A 21,457-nucleotide genomic window follows, 5' to 3' on the forward strand; every position below is an offset into this window, starting at 1 on the left:
TGATTTAAGAATATAGAAGTCAGGCCAGGTGCAGTGGTTCACGCCTATAACCCCAGCATTTTAGGAGGCCGAGATGGGTAGATCACCTGAGGTCAGGAGTTTGAGACCAGCCTGGCCAACATGGTAAAATCCCATCTGTACTAAAATAATACAAAATTAGCTGGGCATGGTGGCAAATGCCTGTAATCCCAGCTACTTGGGAGGCTGAGGCAGGAGAATCTCTTGAACCCGGGAGGCAGAGGTTGCGGTGAGCAGAGATTGTACCACTGCACTCCAGCCTGTGTGACAAGAGTGAAACTTCATCTCAAAAAAAAAAAGGACATAGAAGTCAGCTGGAGGCCGGGTGTGGTGGCTCATGCCTGTAATCCCAGAGCTTTGGAAGTCCGAGGCAGGTGGATCACCTGAGGTTGGGAGTTTGAGAACAGCCTGACCAACATGGAGAAACCTTGTCTCTACTAAAAATACAAAATTAGCTGGGTGTGGTGGCGCATGCCTGTAATCCCAGCTACTTGGGATGTGAGGTAGGAGAATCACTTGAACCTGGGAGGTGGAGGTTGTGGTGAGCCAAGATCACGGTGTTGCACTCCAGCCTGGGCAACAAGAGCAAAACTCCATCTCAAAAAAAAAAAAAAAAAAGTCAGCTGGGCATGATGGTGCATGCCTATAATCCCATTTACTTGGGAGGCTGAGGCAGGAGGATCATTTGAGCCCAGGAGTTCAAGACTGCCATGGGCTATGATCACACCGCTGCACTTCAGCCTGAGTGACAGAGGGAGACCCTGGCTCTGAAAAAAAATTGTGTGTGTAAACCATGTGGCAGCTATGAATGGGAAGCAAGGGACAATAACCCTAAAAGGTAACCTGTAGCTCAAAGTTTACTCATGCCTAGCAAGCCCATTGCCATAGGATATTAGGAGAATTGACCAGTAATTCATGGGAAGGCCCTATGTTAAAGGAATTCCCCCCTTCTCCTGATGCCAGGGAAAAGGAGGAAATTTTACTGTTTTTTGAAGTCTGTTCTGAGTACAATATGGTAATGATGGTGGTCTTTGGTCCCAGCCTCAAAGGCAAATAAAAGGATAACCTCATTGCCACACCTGCTATGTGTCCAGTGCATCTGGCAAAGCTGTGTATTCCCTCTTCCCTTGTTCTATGGACACAGATGAGACTTGACTGGTGCTTTACCTGGTCTCCCCCTGTGGGCATTAAGGTAAGGCAGGGGCTTCCTGTTTCTGGTGAATTGAGCTTTTGTTGCTGATGCTAAGGCAATGCTGGAGTTCTTTCCCACCAGCTCCTCTCCTGCAGACTCAGCTGCTTGGGAGTATCTGTTAATTTGTTTTTTGCCACATTGACCTGGAGCACAGTGCTGAAATTATTTTTCCCTTTACCGTCTCTTGCTTTAAAAATGTTATGCTTGTTCTCATGCTCATACTCCTATTTTTAATAAAGGGCATGGTAGCAAAAACAGTCATTGCTTTGGGAAAGATAGTTCTGACCAGAAAAAGAGACTTGAACATCTTTTGCTGAACCAATGGTAATTCTCAGTGAAGGTTCCGAACATGGCATTCTCTGTGCCAGGCTACTTATTCCTACCATGGGCACTCAAACTGATCCTTTTCTCTCTAGCCTGCCTGTAACTCTTCCTTGGGGCCCTGAGCTGAGGTTGGGATCTTGGGGCTCTAGAAGCTTGCTTCTCTTCCCTGCCCTTCTGGTACCTACTACTGAAGAACTAATTCTCAAATACTAATCACTGAGGAATTATTCTTGAGTGCTTTCTTTTGTGGAGCAAAAACTGAGTCTTTGGGGAATTGATGAAAGCCTTTATAAATGGCTTAGCAGAAAATACAGGCATAAGAACAGCCAAGGAAGAAAGCTAAAAATAAAAAACTCATTTTGAAAAATATTCAGCACTTCTGACACCAAATGTTTGAGTTTTTTCCTTCTATTAGGCAATTATCCAACTCTGGACACCAGCTGGGTGTCCTACCAATCCAATTGTGACACTCGCTATCCAGACCTCACATGAATTGCAAATCTCAAATTGTGACCTATTCTTCTGGCAAACTGGCTGTATATCAGGGCTTCCCCATGCCTCATGGGAACCATCAGGTTCAGTAATTTCTAGAATGGCTCATAGAACTCAGGAAACTGCTTTGCTTACTGTTACTGGTTTATTATAAAGGATGCAACTCAGGAACAACCAAATGCAAGAGATGCATAAAGCAAAGTATGGGAATGAGGGGTGCATGGGACATCCATGCCCTCCCTGGTGTGCCACCCTCCCAGCACCTCCATGTGTTCACCTAAAGCTCTCTGAATCTCAAGCCCCATGTTTAAGGTGCTTATGGAGGCATTATTATGTAGGCATGGTTGATTGAATCATTGACCGTTGTTGATTAAGTCAATCTCCAGTCTCTCGGCCTTTCCTGAAGGCCTGGTGGGGGGTGGGAGGGCTGAAAGTTCCAAACCTCTAATCACAAGGTTGGTTTCTCTGGCAACCATGCTTTCATCCTTGAAGAGTCGTCATTAACATAAACACAGGTAAGGTTGAAAGGGGCTTATTACAAATTATAAAAGATGCTCCTCCTCTTAACACTCAAGAATTTCTTTAAAAATTTTTTTTAATTAAAATTTGTGTTTCTAGAGATGAGGTCTCACTATGTTGCCCAGTCTTTGGTGCAGTGGCTATTCACAGGTGCAATCCTCCCACCTCAGCCTCCTGAGAAACTGGGACTACAGGCATGTGCCACTGCACCTGGCTCACTTAGGAAATTCTCAGGGTTTTAGGAGCTCTGTGCTGGGACCCGCTGTGCCAAAACTGGAGGAGGAAAACCAAATATATATTTCTTATTATATCACAATATCAAATCCATATCACTGATATGTGTTTTGGTGTTTTTTTCCGACTGTGTAGGGGTGGCAGAGCTGGGATTATAGTCCCATCTATATGTGGGAGAGGTCTGGCAATCCAAGCAGGGGATGTACTTGTAAATATGTTCCCAAAGTCCAAATATGAAGATCTCGGTGAAGTTTCAGGCAGCTAAAGGTAGAAGGATTCTGCTCCCTGGACAATCCTGCAATTCTAATTTCAGAGACTTGGTGTTGCTGCTGGGTAGGACCCTCCACATTCCTTGATCTTGCCCCAATCTAGAACTAGCTCTTTCCACTTCCATCTTTTCCATCTCCTCCTCTTGCAACTAATCCCAGCCCTAATGTCCTTTTTGGGAGCTACCCTCTGTGCCCACCTCTTTGCCATTCTGTCCACCTTCTTGCCCTTGCCGAGTTTTCCTTATTTTTGGAACTGTTTGCAGTGGGAGTGGCTCCTGGCAGTTTCCTTGTCCCTGCTATACTCAGTCCCTGACAACTAGCCCTCACTGGAATCACTCTCCAGTGAGCTGCTGTCTCCCCTCACCATCTTATCTACAGATGTAGCACCTCTGCTGCTTGTGCCTCTGAAAATTGAGGGTGGGGGTCAGGAGGTTTACTTTTGGAGTAAAATGGTGCCTTTCTTTCTGGTTGTTTAGGTGGCAGCTCTGACTCCAGATCTACAAAGGCAGAGATTCACAGTCCACAGATAAGCAGAAAGTCAGCCTGTTCACGAGGGTGCAGGAGGAGTCTCCTCATTCCCTTGTTGGCCCCTTCCTCCCAGCATCATGCTTCAGTCATCATCATGATCGTGATCACCATGGTCACTGTCATCATAGGCTTTCCTTACTCACCAGTCAGCATGAAGCAAGGGGAGCCAGCCACCTCCACTAGATCACTTGAGAGTATCCTTACCTGCACATAACTCTTTGTTGGCTCAGGTTACATCAGACTTAGGGTCTTCAGGAATGTTCACCCCCAACTTGAGGTGATTCCGTAGCCTTATGCTACCTACAGGACATGAACGGTGATGATAATAGCAATATCTAAGATTGTAAGTTGTTCTGTGTCAGATCCCATTCTAAGCACGTTTATATATATTAACTCATTTAGTTCTTGCTGCTTGATGACATAGATACTATCCCATTTTACAAGTGAAGAAACTGAGGCACAGAGATTTTAAATAAGCTGCCCAAAACAAGTGAGTGGTAGAGCTTGAACCAGAACTCTGGCAGTCTCGCTCCAGAATCTGGACCCTCTGTATTACCCTGGTAAGGGACTAGATAAGTGAAAGGCAGTAGATTGCTTGTCAAGAATGTTTTCCAGCCTAGCTTATAGGGCAGAACTTCCCTTAGCTGAGCTCAGGCATGTCTACTCAGTCCCTCATAACCTAGACAGGTAAGATGTGTACCTTCTCTGGTCCCTCATCCTTCCAGGGAAGAACCAGATCCTGGCTCTACCCGACGGGCCTAGCAGACTCCTTCCAGAATTATATCAGTGCCTTGATCTCCTCATCTAGTTGCTTCTCCTTGTACTCCAGGGAACATGTGACTACGCTCTCTGGAATAAAAGTGGTTTGAATGAAACAGATAGAGAAATGGGGCTCAGAACTTGCAAAGTAGGGCCAAAATGCAGGCCTAGAAGTAAGGAAGGCCAAGAAGGTCAACAGACTCCCATTAGTGTATGACAGTGAGTAGGTGTGTATATCCTGAAGCTAAGATAAACTCTCCTCTAACTCATGAGAAGACCCCAGGCCTCATTTAGGCTTCTAAATCAGTTCTCAAACAGTGGGTGCACTGCCCTCTAGGGGATATTTTGGGAATCTGTGGGGGTGTTTTTTAGCGGGGTGTGTGTGTGTGTGTGTGTGTGTGTGTGTGTGTATTGATGGTGGTAAAGGTTCCTAGTATTTAGGAGGCAAGGATGCTAGACAATACTGCAAGGACCAGGACAATGCTGCACAAAAAGTAATTGTCCCCATCTCACTTGACTTTAAAAGTCCCATTGGAGGCCTGGAGCAGTGGTTCATGTGTGTAATCCCAACACTCTAAGATGCCAAGGTGAGTGGATCGCCTGAGGTCAGGAGTTCAAGACCAGCCTGGCCAACATGGTGAAACTCCGTCTCTACTAAAAATACAAAAATTAGCTGGGTGTGGCAGTGGGTGCCTGTAATCCCAGCTACTCGGGAGGCTGAGGCAGGAGAATTGCTTGAACCTGGGAGGCGGAGGTTGAAGTGAGTTGAGATTGCACCACTGCACTCCAGCCTGGGTTACAGAGTGAGACTCTGTCTCAAAAAAAAAAAAAAAGTATACGTATATATACATATATATGTATATATATATATATATATATGCGTATATATGACCCTGACTTGTAGACCGGTGGCACACTCAGCTCCCTTAAATGAACTAAGCAGGAAAAGAAGATTAGAAGACATTGGGTAACTGTGGGGCCTTAGCTTCTCTTCATGAACTGGATATTGTTTAACTCGCCTAACCATAATATTGGGTGTACACAGCAGCATGTTTTTTCTGAAACAGGGTCTCACTCTGTTGCCCAGGCTAAAGCACAGTGGTGAGGTCTCAGCTCACTGCCACCTCTGCCTCCTGGGCTCAATTGATCCTCCAAGTTCAGCCTCATGTGTAGCTGGGACTACAGGTGTGCACCGCCTCACCTGGCTAATTTTTGTGTTTTTTGTAGAGATGGGGTTTTGCCATGTTGCCCAGGCTGGTCTCAAACTCCTGGGATCAATCCATCCACATGCCTTTGCCTCCCAAAGTGCTGGGATTACAGGCATAAATCACTGTGCCTGGCCACAAAACAGCAATTTATCATTAAATGGAAATGGTTGTATGTGATAGTTAATTTTAAGCGTCAACTTGACTGGACCACAAGTTGCCCAGATATTTGGTTAAACATAATTCTGAGGGTGTTTCTGGATGAGACTAACATCAGAATCAGTAGGCTGAAGCAGATTGTTCTCCCCATTATGGGTGAGCCTCACCCAATCTACTGAAGGTTTACATAGAACAAAAGGCTGAATGAGAGAAAATTCATTCTCTCTGCTTGATGGTATTTAAACTGAGACATTGGTCCTCCTGCCTTTGGACTTGAATTGGAACTTATGCCATTAGCTTGCTGGTAGTCAGGCCTGCAGACTACAGGTTTTGGGACTTCTCTGCAGATCTTGAGAATTCACCCTCCAAAATCATGTGAGCCAATTTCTTTTAATAAACATATATCTACATATATACCGGTTTATATTACAGATGAAGAAGAGATACATGAATGGAACACAGAATGGATACACACTGTGAAAAAAATTAATGTTCCAGGTGAATACCCACCAAAGGCCTCTTTTCCTGGCACCCTCAGTGCTCCTCCATTAGCCCTTGGTCTAAGTGGCCATTTTGGCAGGCATGGAGGCTATGCATGAGCTCAACAACATAACTTTCCCTTACCAAGGTTGATCTAAATGCTACTGCTGAGTGCCTAATATGTCAACAGCAGAAACCAACACTGAGTCCGATAGACACTATTCTCTGAGGGGACCACTTTCCCACTTGATGCTTAATGGTAGGCTAATTACCCTGGCCTTTCTCCATCATGGAGGGGGCAGAGGTTTTTTTTTTTTTTTTTTTAGATAGGGTCTTGCTCTGTCACTGAGGCTGGAGTGCAGTGGCACAGTCACACAATCACGGCTCACTGCAACCTCTGCCTTCTGGGCTGAAGCAATCCTCCCACTTCAGCCTCCCAAGTAGCTGGGATTATAGGCATGAGCCATCACGCCCTGCCAAAAGATGCATTCTGAATATGGATTTGCTTTCCTTGCCCACAATGCTTTTGCCAGGACCACCATTTGTGGGCTCACAAAATGCCTTATCCATAGTCATGGCGTTCCCCATAGCATTGTGTCTAAATGAGGAACTTATTTCACAGCAAAGGAAGTACAGTAATGGGCTCATGTTCACGGAATTAAGTGATCTTACCACATTTCTCATCACCTGGAAGGAGATGCCTATTTGAACCATGGACTTACTTACTAAAGACTCAAAGCAACACTTGGGTGAAAATACCCTGAAAGACTGGGGATCCATCTTACAAGGTGCAGTATGTGCCTTGAATGAGAGGCCCTTGATATGGTGGTGTTTTCCCCAAAGTCAGAATATATGGGTTCAGGAGTCAGCAAGTAGAAGCAGGAATGGCTCCTCCACTGTTACACTAATAACCCACTCATAGAGTTTTTGTTTCCCAGCAACTCTGAGCTGGGAAACAAAAGAAGTTTGGAGGACTTAGTCTCCAAAGGAAGATTGTGTTCACCAGTGAACACAGCAATGGTTTCATTGACTTGGAAGACAAGAATGCCACCTGGCTGTTTGGCTTTATATGACACTGAATGAAAAAGCCAAACCAAACGATTATAATAGTTCCCCATACCCACTTAATATTTATGGCTTCACTTCTCAAGGTTTCCCACAGCCAACTGTGGTCTGAAAATATTAAGTGGAAAATCCCAGAAATAAACAATTCATGAATTTTAAATAACATACCGTTCTGAGTAGCATGATGAAATCTCGTGCTGCCAGGGATGTAATTATCCTTTGTCCAGCATATCCGTGCTGTATACATTACCCCTCTTTAGTCATTTAGTAGCTGCCTCAGTTATCAAATCAGCTCTCCAAGTGCTTGTGTTCAAGTAACACTTATTTTACTCAGTAATAGCCCCAAAGTGCAAGAGTAGTGATGTTGGCATCTGTTATAATTGTTTTCTATTATTAGTAGTTATTGATGTTCATCTCTTACTGTGCGTAACTGGTAAATTAAACTTTATCATGGGCCAGATGAGGTGGCTCACACCTATAATCCCAGCAATTTGGGAGGCCAAGGTGGGTGGACCACTTGATGTCAAGAGTTTGAGATCAGCCTGGGAAACATGGTGAAACCCGTCTCTACCAAAAATACAAAAATTAGCCAGGCATGGTGGCACACACGTATAATCCCAGCTACTTGGGAGGCTGAGGCAGGAGAATCACGTGAATCAGGGAGGCAAAGGTTGCAATGAGCTGAGATTGTGCCAGTGCACTCCAGCCTGGGCGACAGAGCGAGACTCCATCTCAAAAAAAAAAAAAAAAAATTATCATAGGTATATATGTATAGGAGAAAACACAGTACATATGGGGTTCAGTACCATTCCTGGTTTCAGGCATCCAGGAAGATCTTGGAATGCATCCGCCAAAGATAAGGGAGGGCTACTGTATTCCACTGGTCAGTGTGACTGATCCTGATTACATAGGGGAAATTGAGTTGGCTGCACAGTGGCGACAGGAAAAGCTATTTCCAGAACCCAGGGGATACTCTGGGAGTGCCACTTAGTACTTCCCAGCTTAATAGTAAGGTTAATGGACAAATATCGTAGCAACAACAAAAGCAACAAAAGGCAAGACAGCTGAGAGCTCAGGCCTTGAGTGAGAAATGGAAATTTGAGTCCCTGTACAGGTGAAGAACATCTGAGGTTCTGACTGAGAGTGTGGAAATACAGAATGCGTAGTGAAAGAAGTGGAATATGGCTTTTGGCCCAATTAAGAAACGAGGACTAGACTGTAGGAAATTGGCTTACTTTCTATTTACTTACTATAGATATGTGTTTATGTTAGTCATTTATTCATCTCTCCTCTCTCTCTCTTTTTTTTTTCAAAGACGGGGTTTCATCATGTTGGTCATGCTGGTCTTGAACTCCCGACTTCAGGTGATCTGCCTGCCTTGGCCTCCAAAGTGCTTGGATTACAGGCGTGAGCCACTGCGCCCGGCCTCCTGTCTTCTTTTTGTATTATTAGACAAGTTACTGGAAGTGCACTTTGCAATATAGTCTACATGATAGAATAATTGATGGGACTGTGACTGAATTACGTAGTCAGAGATGGATACAACCACTGGTGGCCTATTTGAAGAACTGTGAAAAGCTCTGTGTGTGTAGTCTGACCATGTCTTTCCTTCTCCAACCTTACTTCCACACATGAATATTTGTCCAACAATTTCTTAGATGTTTTAAGGCAGGGTAGCAAACTCATATGTTCATAGTGGTCAGGCAGGTAAGGAAATGAGAGAAGTGAGGATTAGATCCCATCTAAAAGGGAAAACAATATTCATCTCAAGGTGATGGTTGCCCAGTGACAACCAATTGTAGCATTATTTGAATAAACAAACATACTGTATAGGACAAACAAAAGATGTTTTCCAAGTTGTTGCAATCTCTGATTTAAAGTTAATTTATCAGCCAGGCGCAGTGGTTCATGCCTGTAATTCCAGCACTTTGGGAGGCCAAGGCAAGCAGATCACTCAAACACAGGAGCTTGAGGCCAGCTTTGCCAACATGATAAAACCCCATCTCTACTAAAAATACAAAAATTAATCAGGTATGATGGTGCATGCCTGTAGTCCCAGCTACTCGGGAGGCTGAGGCAGGAGAATCACTTGAACCCTGTAGGGGGAGGTTGCAGTGAGCTGAGATCACGCCACGGCACTCCAGCCTGGGCGACAGAGCGAGACTCTGTCTCAAAAAAAAAAAAAAAAAAAAAAAGTTATACATTTCTCAAACAGTTAGGAGAAAATCAGGTTAGTATGTTTCTGGGAAGTCAAGAGATAAAGTGTTCACAGAAAGAGGAAGTGGCTGGTAATGTTGAATACTGCTGAGAAGTTGAGGAAGATAAAAGTGACGATTGAATCTGCAAAATAAGCATCATTAACACCCTTTGAAACAAGCAGTTTTAGTGGAGTGATGGGGATAGTGGTGTGATTGACGAGGGTTGAAGAAAGAATGGGAGGTATTAAAGATAGTAATCCTAGACTTGTTCAAGGAGTTTTGCTATGCAGGGAAGCAGAGAAATGGGGCAGTATCTGGAGGTAGGAATTTGGGAGATATTAAGAAATGTGTAGAGGCTGGGCAAGGTGGCTCACGCCTGTAATCCCAGCACTTTGGGAGGCTGAGGTGAGCAGATCACGAGGTCAAGAGATCGAGATCATTTTGGCCAACATGTGAAACCCTGTTGCTACTAAAAATACACACAAAATTAGCTGGGCATGGTGGCGTATGCGTGTAGTCCCAGCTTCTTGGGAGGCTGAGGTAGGAGAATCACTTGAACCCGGGAGGCAGAGGTTGCAGTGAGCTGAGATGGCGCCATTGCACTCCATCTTGGCTACAGAGTAAGACTCCGCCTAAAATGAAAAAGAAATGTGTAGAAAGAACATTTCATGTGTCTTGTATTTTATCCATCATCACCAGTTTTCTTTTGCCTTTGTTTATAATGTATTTTGCCATTAAAGAGGTTAAACTAGGTTGGGCACTGTAGTTCATGTCTGTAATCCCAGCACTTTGGGAGGCCGAGGCAGGAGGATCACTTGAGGTCAGGAGTTTGAGACCAGCCTGGCCAACATGACAAAACCCCATCTGTACTAAAAATATAAAAATTAGCCAGGCATGATGGTGGACGCCTGTAATCCCAGCAACTTGGGAGGCTGAGGCAGGAGAATCACTTGAACCTGGGAGGCAGAGTTTGCAGTGAGCCAAGATCATGCCACTGCCCTCCAGCCTGGGTGACAGAGCGACACTCCATCTCAAAAAAAAAAGAGGTTGAACTTTTTATTACTTTCTTTTATGATTTCTGGATTTCCTGTCTTGCTTAAAGGTCTTCCTCATTTGGAGATTAAACAAATATTTTTATTTCCTTCTAATATTTGTCTTTTTTACAATTTTATTTTATTTTTGTATAGGATGTGAGAGAAAAATGTATTTTGTTTTCTTCGAGACATATAAGTCTATTGTGCCAATGCCAATATATTTATTAAATAATCCATTTATTTACCATTAAATCGAAATGCCTTTTTTTTTTTTTTTTTTAGACAGGGTCTTGCTTTGTCACCCAGGCTGAAGTGCCGTGGTGTGATTTCAGCTCACTGCAGCCTCCACCTCCTGGGCTCAAGTGACCCTCCCGAGTAGCTGAGACTACAGGTGCTCACCCAAACCTGGCTAATTTTTGTAGAGATGGTAGTTTCACCATGTTGCGCAGGCTGGTCTCGAACTCCTAGACACAAGCCTTGGCCTCCCAAAGTGCTGGGATTACAGGTGTGAGCCAATGTGACTGACTGACCAAGATTTTTAAAGGCAAAATGAGGAGGCTTACATAATTGTTTTGAGATATTAATAATTATCCTTTGCTACAAGAATCAATAAAGGCAATGCCAGTTAGAGGTTTCACAGACAGTTGCTGGGTAGATGTCCTTGTAGATGTATTTTTTGTGTAAGGTTCTGACGGCCTTTGTGCAAGTTTTCAGTTTTTGCATTCTTTTTGTTTGTTTGTTTAATTTCAACTTTTATTTTAGATTCGGGGGTACATGGACAGGTTTGCTACATTGGTATACTGTGTGATGCTGAGGTTTGGGGTACAAATGATGCCATCACCAGGTAGTGAGCACAGTACCCAGTAAGTAGTTTTTCAGCCCTTCCCTCCACTCTCTTTCCCCTCAGATAGGCCCAGTGTCTATTGTTCCCATTGTTACGTCCATTTGTACCCGGTGCTTGACTCTCACTTGTAAGTGAGAACATGCAAAGATAAAGAAAAAATATGGCTGCAAAACAGTGGGCAAAGTTCATTTGCAAGGAGATCAAAAATTCATTTGATTACAGCCTAATCTAAATAGAGTTATTTTATTTAATAATTTAATGAAGGGGAAGAAAATATTTCAAAAATTTTGAACTAATGTTTATTTCTCATAGAATTAAAAAAAATTTTTTTAATTTCCAGTCGGGTGTGGTGGCTCACACCTGTAGTCCTAGCACTTTGGGAGACTGAGGTGGCTGTATCACCTGAGGCCAAGAGTTCAAGACTAGCCTGGCCAACATGGCGAAACCCCGTCTCCAAAAATACAAAAATTAGCTAGGCATGGGGGGCCCCTGTAATTTCAGATACTCAGGAGGCTGAGGCAGGAGAATAGCTTGAACCTGGGAGGCAGAGGTTGCCATGAGTTGAGATTGCACCATTACACTGCAGCCTGAGCAATAAGAGCAAAATTCTGTCTCAAAAAAAAAAAAAAAAATGATTTCCATAGGTTCTTGGGGAACAGGTGGTATTTGGTTACATGAGTAAGCTATTTAGTGGTGATTTGTGAGATTTTGGTGCACCCATCACCTGAGCAGTATATACTGAACCCCAATTTGTAGTTTTTGATTCCTCACCCCTCCTTCCTTTGAGTCTCCGTTTTGCATTCTTTTGCGATAGCTTTTGTTATCAGGTATTTATGCATGAGAACCTGTTTCTTCATAGCCCTCCCTGGCTCTGTTTGTCAGGTTTTTTGTTGTTGTTGTTGTTTTTTTAAGACGGAGCCTTGCTCTGTCGCCCAGGTTGGACTGCAGTGGCTTGATCTCGGCTGACTGAAGACTCTGTCTTCCAGGATCTGATTCTCCTGCCTCAGCCTCTCGAATAGCTGGGATGATAGGCAAGTGCCACCATGCCTGGCTAATTTTTTGTATTTTTAGTAGAGATAGGGTTTCACCATGTTGGCCAGGCTGGTCTTGAACTCCTGACCTCAAGTGATCCACCCACTTCAGCTCCCAAAGTGCTGGGATTAGAGGAGTGAGCCACTGCACCTGGTCTTGTCTTTCCTTTTTTAACACGAGTGTCTTTATTTGGATTCTGACAATTTTCACATATTGTTATTTAATAAATCTTTTTTTTAATATAGGTTATGTACCTTTCTTGTTAATTTTTGTTTTTGTTCTTTTTACTGTCATCAGTGGGCTTCCCTCTTATTTCCATTTCTAGCTAGATTTCTAGTTATAGACTGAAATAAATTGACTTTATAATCACACTACCAGATTGACTTCTTAGTTCAATACTTGTCTAGTTTCATCTTATAGATTTCCTAGAAACGCAATTATATTAGATGCAAATAAAGGTAAGTTTCTCATCTATGTATACAGGTTGTTCCTTGTTCTTGGTTTATTATACTAGCTAAATTCTTCAAAAACAATATTGAATGTTATTAGTGATAATATATGTACTGTCTTGTTTTCTAATTTAATAACAATGGCTGCAATACTTCATAATTGATATGCTTTTTTTTTTTTTGAGACAGAATCTCACTCTGTCACCAGGTGCCAGGCTGAAGTGCAGTGGCACAATCTCGGCTCACTGCAACATCCGACTCCTGAGTTCAAGCAATTCTCTTGCCTCAGCCTCCCGAGTAGCTGGGACTATAGGTGCAAGCCACCATGCCCAGCTAATTTTTGTATTTTTAGTAGAGACAGGGTTTCACCATGTTGACCAGGTTGGTCTCAATCTCTTGACCTCGTGATCCACCCGCCTCCCCCTCCCAAAGTGCTGGGATTACAGGCTTGAGACACCATGCCTGGCCTAATACGCTTTTTAAATGATTTTTGAAAAATAGTCTTCGTTATGGTTATTTCTATTTTTATTTTACCTAGAATGTATTTTTCTTTTTTCACAAAAACCTAGTGTCTATATCTAAGGATTCTTAGACTGTTTTGTAGAATAGCTACTAAAAAACAGTGCTTTGTTTTCACATCTCCTCTTGATAGAATTATGTTTTTTTCCCCTGTTAATATAATACATTCTGTTAATAGGTTTCCTGATACTGAACTATTCTTTCATTCCCAGAATAAATTCTTCATGGTCATAATTTATTATTTTATTAACTCACTGTGGAATTCTCTTTTGCAAATATTTTATTTAGATGTTTTGTATGTGTATTCATAAATTGGGTTATAATCTTGGTGGTTTCTTTTTTTCATGGTCAACACTGAAAAAGGCTTTAAATTATTCTCAAAGTGCTCACATGCCTGGTCAAAATTATTGCTATTATTAACAATGCACTGAGGATTATGAACAATTTATTTCAAAGTAATAATTAGATAGGATTCAAAGTTTCCCATATAACAATGTCATTTCCCTTTACCTGAATCATTATTCTGGATTTTAATTAATGGTTTACTGCAGAGGAAAGAAAGGGGTTTGTGGCTTACTTTGTTGGGGATTGTGGAAAATGGGCACAGTTCTAGAAAAATCCACGTTAAGTGTGGCAATGCTTGTGAAAATGCTTAATGCAAAGGTTGCAAAATGTTGTCCCAAGATACCAGGATTCCTGATGGAATAAGAAATATTAAAATAATTGGGTAAACTGAGCTAGCAAAACGCAGGAGGCTGATAAATTTTAGAACAAAAGTGTAATTAAATGAGAAGCTTTGAGCTATGCTGTATCTCATAAGTAGCATAATGTTTCATTTGACTTTCTCTCTCTTATTTTAAAATGATACAGTCTCCCTGTGTTGCCCAGGCTGGAGTGCAATGGCACGATCTTGGTTCACCGCAACCTCTGCCTCCCAGGTTCAGGCAATTCTTGTGCACCAGCCTCCTGAGTAGCCGAGATTACAGGTGAGTACCACCATGCCCAGCTAATTTTTGTATTTTCAGTAGAGGCGGTGTTTAGCTGTGTTGATCAGGCTGGTCTTGAACTCCACTATCTGCCCACCTTGGCCTCCCAAAGTGCTGGTATTACAGGTGGGAGCCACACACCCTATCTCATGTGACTCTCTTAACAGTCTGGGAAGTTTAAGCAGAGACAGCCTGGGAAGTTTAAGCAGAGAACCCAGCTGCGACTATCTAATGAATAATGGACAGTTTAGCATCTTAACTAATAAGCAATATTTTTTTTATTTTTTTTGAGACGGAGTCTTGCTCTTGTTGCCCAGTCTGGAATGCAATAGCGCGATCTCAATAGCGTGATTCTCCTGCATCAGCCTCCTGAGTAGCTGGGATTACAGACAACCGCCATCATGCCTGACTAATTTTTGTATTTTTAGTGGAGACGGGGTTTCATTATGTTGGCCAGGATGGTCTTGAACTCCTGTCCTCAGCTGATCCACCTGCCTCAGCCTCCCAAAATGCTGGGATTATAGACATAAGCCACTGAGCCCAACCAATAAGGAATCTTGATCTTACGATATTCCCAACGTTATTACTGAGTTGTGACTAAGTTTCCTCTCCCATCTTCGCCCAGACGGAAAGCTATATATAATCCATTAGCTTTTATATTTAAATGAAGTCAGATTAATTTTTTTTTAAAGATGTGGAAGACACCCCTCAAACAAATGGAAGCACTCTGGGTTTTGGTAAAGCTGGTGTTAATCATATCTTTAGCCTCATAACAAGGGGAAGAAATGACCTGTGAGCATTGTTTTTTGTTTGTTTGTTTGTTTTTTGCCATCAGTAATCCCCAGGTGAAAATGATAAATATATATTTTTCCACGATCAGTTCAGGATACCAGGTTATTAATGGTGTACCTAAATTGACATACCAACAAACTAATGAGTTATTAAATAGTGTACCTATTAATAGGTAAACAGAGGTAAAACCGTATATGAACAAAACAAAGTAGTGTCTGTTTAGAGAGGTGAATGGGATTTGTGCTAATTTGTAAAGTGTGCTCCCTTAGGCAAGGACTAGAAACAGATATTAAACTCCTTAATATTTTAGTTGTGTATCAACTTATAGCTTACAAAGTTTTTCATACACAGAATCTCATTTGATTTTTAAAAAGTCCCTAGGAATTAAGCAGGGCAGGTATCATTTAAGTTGTTTACAAGTACATAAATAAGCTTACCAAAGTCACACAACTGTCCTGGGGATCACACAGCTAGTGAGTGGCTGGGATGTTTTAAGATTCAGATCTTGGTGAAGAGGAATTCTGTGTCTTAACTCATGTGAAAGCAGAGACTGACAGAGTTGACAACATAGTATAATCTCACTGCATATTTGTTGAATGTATGAATGTGTCTTGTGAGCCTATTTCAGAGTTCCTTCTAGTAGACTATATAAGCCCAACCCCAAAAAATACACTCAACAACAGAATCCAAGTATGGAAGGCTGGGGATGGGTGGGGGGCAGGAATTATTCCCAGGAGAACTAGGAAATTTTTGACCAGGCAGTAGCTTCTGGAAATGTCAGTGTTTATTAAACATTTAAGGACATTTGGAGGTTTGAGAAGAAATATACAGAATGTAGAAAAATCCTAAGAATCCCCTGTGGCTGGAGTGCAGCCTCTTCCCCCCTCCCCCCCATTTCCCATTTGTTTTTCCTGCTTTCTGTTTGGTTGTTTAAAAACCATTTCTTAAGGCTCATTTGCCCCTCCTCCACTCCCTGACCTATGAGGATCCATTCTCTCTCCCTCTCTTTCAAGACCTGGAGTCCCAGAACAGAGCTCCAAAGTGGTGGTGGTAGGGGGGCACCAACTCTATACCGAAGTGTGAGGATCAGGGGCCCCTCAGCTTGGGCTGGCTCTTCGTTAAGGACTTAAGGGGGAGGGGGGTGAAGAATTGCAAAAGCCACATGACGTCATTGGTCCTCAGTCATGAGTGTAAGGGCAGAGGATGGGCACAGATAAACAAAGAATGGATTAAAAAATAAAAAATAATAACCTAAATAAACCCTGAAGGACAGTCTGATCTGGGTGCTTTGGGCGTTAGCTGGGGGGGACAGAGTATGGAGCTGGGCCACCTGGTAGAGGGGAGGGAGGGGATGGGAGAGGAAAGAGCTGGGGGATAGGCTGGGGAATGCAGGGGATGGGAATGCCAGGTGGCCTGGACGTGAGGCAGAAGGTATCAAGGTCCCTTTCTTCTCAGTGCCCAGGCGGACAGGCACTAAACACACAGTCCTTGGGGCAGGTGAGGGGTAGGATTAGCTCCTGGGCTTCCAGAAAGCCAGGGGTGAAGGTGGGGGAAAATACAATTGCCTAGGGAATGAATTCTGGAATGAAACTTACATCTCAAAGGGGGGGGGCGGGCAGGGCAGGGCGGGGGAGCAAGTAAGGGAAGCACCTAGACGGGGCTAAGAGGAGCCTAGGTCCCCCTGCTGTGGCAGGGCCTAGGGTGGGGGGCGGCCATCACTTGTCCGAGTCCAGGCCCATCATGTTCTTGAGGGCGTTTTTGAGGCTGGTTCTGCTGGGGGACTTGACAGCAGGCCGGAGCTCCGAGCTCTGCTCATCCTTTCGTAGCTCCATCTCGATGACCACCACCTTTGGGCCTTTGGCGGACTCCACCCCTAACCCCCGACCCCCCGCCCGGCCCGCTAACCGCTATTTCTTATCCTTGCGAGACTCCCCCAGCCCCTTGGGTTTCTTCTCACTGGCAGCTTTGGTGCTTCTGCTGTGATCCAGCATGGCATACAGCACTGGCGTCTGGGAGAGAGGCGCACACATCAGTCACCGCGCGACTGGGGCTTGACCGTTCCCATCCCACCACTCACTGCTGCCCGGCGGCTCCCAGGGTTCTCCTTCCCATTTTGCACAGGCCCCAAGTCCAGCTAACCTGCCGCCCGCGCTTCGACGTGTCCTTTCCAGGCTTGTGCAATTTCCCCTTCTCCATGGCACTGCAGGAAGAGAGGGGGCTGTGCGTTTGGCCTCGCCGGAACCCCTTGCTTCGCGGACACAGCTTCTTCTTTACCTTGGCCCTTACACCCACTGGAGTAGTCTCCGCCCAGGTGGGGGACAGGGAGACAGTAGGGAGGGGGGAGGGGAGCCAGGCTCCCCCACTTACCTGAGCCTCCTCTGCAGGGCCGCTTGCCGGCGTAGCCAGCAGTACCGAATCAGGTAGAAAAGCAGCAGCAGCAACAGCACCACCCCGAGGACACCCCCGATCACAGCTCCCAGAATCACCCCGTACCTAGTTGGCACTAGGAGGGGTGGGAAAAGAAGTGGGAGAATGAGCAGGGCCCTGTATCTGTGGTTCCTAGTCCGCGTCTGTGCCCTGCATTGAGGATGCTGGACTCCCAGTCAAAACTGCCTTCTGCCCACCCTCCCAGAGCCTGAAGGTCCTTAGGCCGGGCTTTTTGCCTCTTGCCCCAGCCTGTCAGTCCTCCCTGATCCCCTCCCAAACTGCCTCCCAGATCCTTGTCCCCATCCCCTCTCACACCTTTTTCAAAGACATACAGCGTGACCTGAGAGGTCTTGCCCACTATGTCTGGAGGGTTTTTGACGTCACAAGTGAAAGTGCCATTGTCGCTGTAGTCTAGGTTGTGTATGACAATGGAGCCATCCTTCCAGCGAGGGTCCCCTACCCACTGGATGCGCTCTTTGAAGGTCCCCACTTCGTCGATGTAGGGTTGTCCCTTGGCATAGTGGAAGATCTATGAGGAATGAGGGGAAGCATGTGAGAGGATCCTAATGAGAACACAGCTGTCAAAACTTAGCTTCATAATTTGTTATAGAAAGAAAAAAAAAAAAACAAAAACGCTTAGCTCCAGCATCAGGGTAAGGGATCTTGCGCTGGAAAAGGTAGTGCTGGGGAAGGGAGGACAATGTAGGCTGGACATAGTCAGGGTGATAAAGATTGCCATTTGCCTTATCAAAGGTGGGGTTATGATTCATAAAGGATTTCCCTCTCTTTAGCCCAAGTTCTCTTTTTTGTTGTTCTTTGAAGCACTTTCTCTTCTCCAACCCCAAGATTCCTGCAGGCACTCACCGAAATAGCATCTCTTCCCCCTTCGGGCTGGTAGCGCCAAGTGAAGGAGATGTCATCTGAGACCCACTCACTGGACCAAAAGGAGCAGTGCAGGGTCACCCGGGAGCCCACAGCACCATGGACCTCCCTGTCGGTGTAAACCACGATGGCCTCGGCCGGGGACAGCACTGCAAACACAAATCGGGGAATCAGATGCACATATGGGCCCAGTGAGGAAGCGAGATCAGTAGAAAATCAAAGGCTGAGTCACAGGTCAGAGGCCAATTTGGAAAAGAAACAACAAATTCTGAGCCCCAAGTCTCTTGGGACTAACTGAACAGATGAGCATAAATGCTGTCTGTCAAGCTCATCAGCATGTCTGTACAGGAGATGAAATCAGCACTAACAGAATTCTCCTGCGGACTTCCAGAGATTGGGTTCCGTCTTTTTTTTTTTTTTTTTTTTTTTTTGTGAGGGGGTTTTGTTTTTTTTTTTTTTTTTTTTTTTTTTGAGACGGAGTTTCGCTCTTGTTACCCAGGCTAGAGTGCAATGGCGCGATCTTGGCTCACCACAACCTCCGCCTCCTGGGTTCAGGCAATTCTCCTGCCTCAGCCTCCTGAGTAGCTGGGACTACAGGCACGCGCCACCATGCCCAGCTAATGTTTTGTATTTTTAGTAGAGACGGGGTTTCACCATGTTGACCAGGATAGTCTCAATCTCTTGACCTTGTGATCCACCCGCCTCGGCCTCCCAAAGTGCTGGGCCCGGGTTCCGTCTTTTAAGTCTTACGTTCCCTTTGGATCAGCATCTAACTCTTAAGCTATCCTTTAGATGTAGTGTTTTAAATTTTTAAAATTTATTATAAATTATACAGGTAATACATATTGTGTTCTTCTTATAAACTGTTCAAGCAATAGAAATAAAACAAAAGTCTCCTTGGACACTCAGCCCAACAAATTCCTTTCCTCTAGTCTCTTCCAAGATGTAACCAGTTATTCATTTAATATGAGTCAAACTCCGTACAAACTCAATAAACTCAAGATATACATGTACTTACAACACATCGTTTTTTTTTACATACATATTGCATTGTATTCTAGTGTTTTCTTTTTTGCATAAGAATATATATATCTGGAGGAGCTTTCCCTGTAGATTCATAGATATCAATCTTATTTTAACAGCTGCATTGTATTTCACAATGCAGCAAACTCAAATTTCTTGCAGAAAAAAAAATGAAGATAACTAGAGAATGTAAGTCTTCTTCCCTGGCACAACTGTCCTCCTTGCTAAATCTCTGGTTGCCACACAGCTTGCTCTTGGCTGGGGAGTCAGGAAGGGAAGGACCTCATACCCCTCTTAGCTAGGTGCAGAGCAAGACCCCAAGCCTAGAGCTCAGATGACTCTACATGTGAGCCCTCTATAGTTCAACCGTCCTCACCCTCTTGGCCATTCTGGCCCAGTGCCACCCCCAAGACTTACCCACACAAGGAAGTTCATTCCAGGGAGACTATGTGTGTGGGCTGGCCCCAGGGATGGGCAACTGTAGACCTTTTTGTTCTACAGGAGGGGGAGGTGGAAATCAAACAAAGTCCCATTGTTGGACGAAGGTTGGGGGGCTCATGCCACCCCTACTCCCACCCCCACTGTCCTGAATCTCTCACCTCAGCATGCAATACTATTTACTTACCTCCTGGAACTTCCACCTGAGAACCTTCTTGGGAATCCCCCTTGTGTAACAAGAGAGGTTATTCATTGGCTCTAACTTCTACTCCTCCTGTTAAAATATCAACCATTGCCCTTCTCGGCTCTGCTAAATGGTTCTGTGAGTGGAACAAGTGTTGAGATAGAACTCTCCCTCTCCCTTACACAACAAGATTCCTTCCTTCTACTTCTCTCACTGTGCCCGTCTCCAACTCTCTATGTTTACTGTTTTCTTAGGGTACCTCCATGTAGCCCAGTATAACCCAGAAGAGTCTAGGGCTCAAGCAGCTGACAGTAGAGAACCCTGGGCATTCTGGCCAGCCCCCTTTCCCTTGCTGCCCTCCTCCCTCCCACCACTTGCCTAAGGCTCACTTGTTGCACTAGGATTCAGGGCAGTTCAGAGAAGGAAAGGAGCCATTCCAATAATACCGCTTTGACCTCTTGCTCACCCAACATCTGCCAGGGGGCAAGGAAAGGGCTTGTTCACTTATGAAGGAAGACAGCTTTAGAGGGACAAGATCGCAGAATCTCATAGAACCTCCCTCCCTTCACCCACACAACAGGTGAGGAGCCACAAGAGACAAAACACCTGAGGAGCTGAGACCACGAACCTGGGCTCCCTATTTAGGTCACACTCTCTTCTTCCTTCTGGAAAACTAAGGTTAGGCACTTCCTGCACTACCAGAAGATGAATGGGAACCAAACCCAGGTGTTCGAGTCTGTTCCTTTACGAGATCTAACACTGCTTCCCACTGGGCTCTTAGCATGGCTCTGGGGGCATGCTACTGGTTTCCAACCTGGGTCCAGCCACGCCCACTTTCTTTTACCCTTGCTACAATCTCTTTTACCCTTTCTTTTCAGAGAATACCTCTATTGCCTCCCTCTAAATGCATATTTTTTCTTGTTTTTCATATATAACTCTATATAAAACTTTATATCTAATTAGTTTTTATTTTATGGATGGAGTCTCACTATGTTGTCCAGGCTGGTCTTGAACTACTGTGCTCAAATAATTCTCCCCCCTTGGACTCCCAAAGTGCTAGGATTGCAGGTGTAAGCCACCTCACCTGACCACGTATTTTTTTCTCTCTGAATATAATGTCACCTCCTGCTCCCGCTTGCTCTTTCTTTGGTTGCAGTGGGGAGTGCAGCGAAGGCAGTGGGGTCTGCTGAGTCCCCACACCTGAGTCCCGAGGCTCCCAGACTAGGGTGGCTCCACTTACCCAAAGAAGAGAAGAGCAGCACAGCCAGGATAGGGCTGGGGCTGGATGAGGGAGCCCCAGGAGCCATAGCTGGGGCAGGGGCAGGGGCCTGGAGCGTCTGTGGGGTTGAGAAAGTGGGGAACCAGGAACTGAGCGGGGGGTTCCTGGAACCCGCTTAAAATCCCC

The 21,457-nt window shown here is 44.6% G+C and overlaps 1 protein-coding gene across 1 annotated transcript; it reads right to left on the reverse strand.

Moving 5' to 3' along the window:
* Positions 1-15,864: 15,864 nt before the first annotated feature.
* MPZ (myelin protein zero) lies at positions 15,865-21,457 on the reverse strand. The gene is given in 6 exon segments (XM_017515106.2): positions 15,865-17,107; positions 17,238-17,298; positions 17,466-17,601; positions 17,841-18,054; positions 18,390-18,556; positions 21,293-21,457. Coding segments are annotated over 6 exon segments (939 nt in total). The 5' UTR covers positions 21,360-21,457; the 3' UTR covers positions 15,865-16,813.

The sequence above is a fragment of the Cebus imitator genome, unplaced genomic scaffold (genome assembly GCF_001604975.1).
Source record: "Cebus imitator isolate Cc_AM_T3 unplaced genomic scaffold, Cebus_imitator-1.0 Scaffold541, whole genome shotgun sequence".
NCBI lineage: Eukaryota > Metazoa > Chordata > Mammalia > Primates > Cebidae > Cebus > Cebus imitator.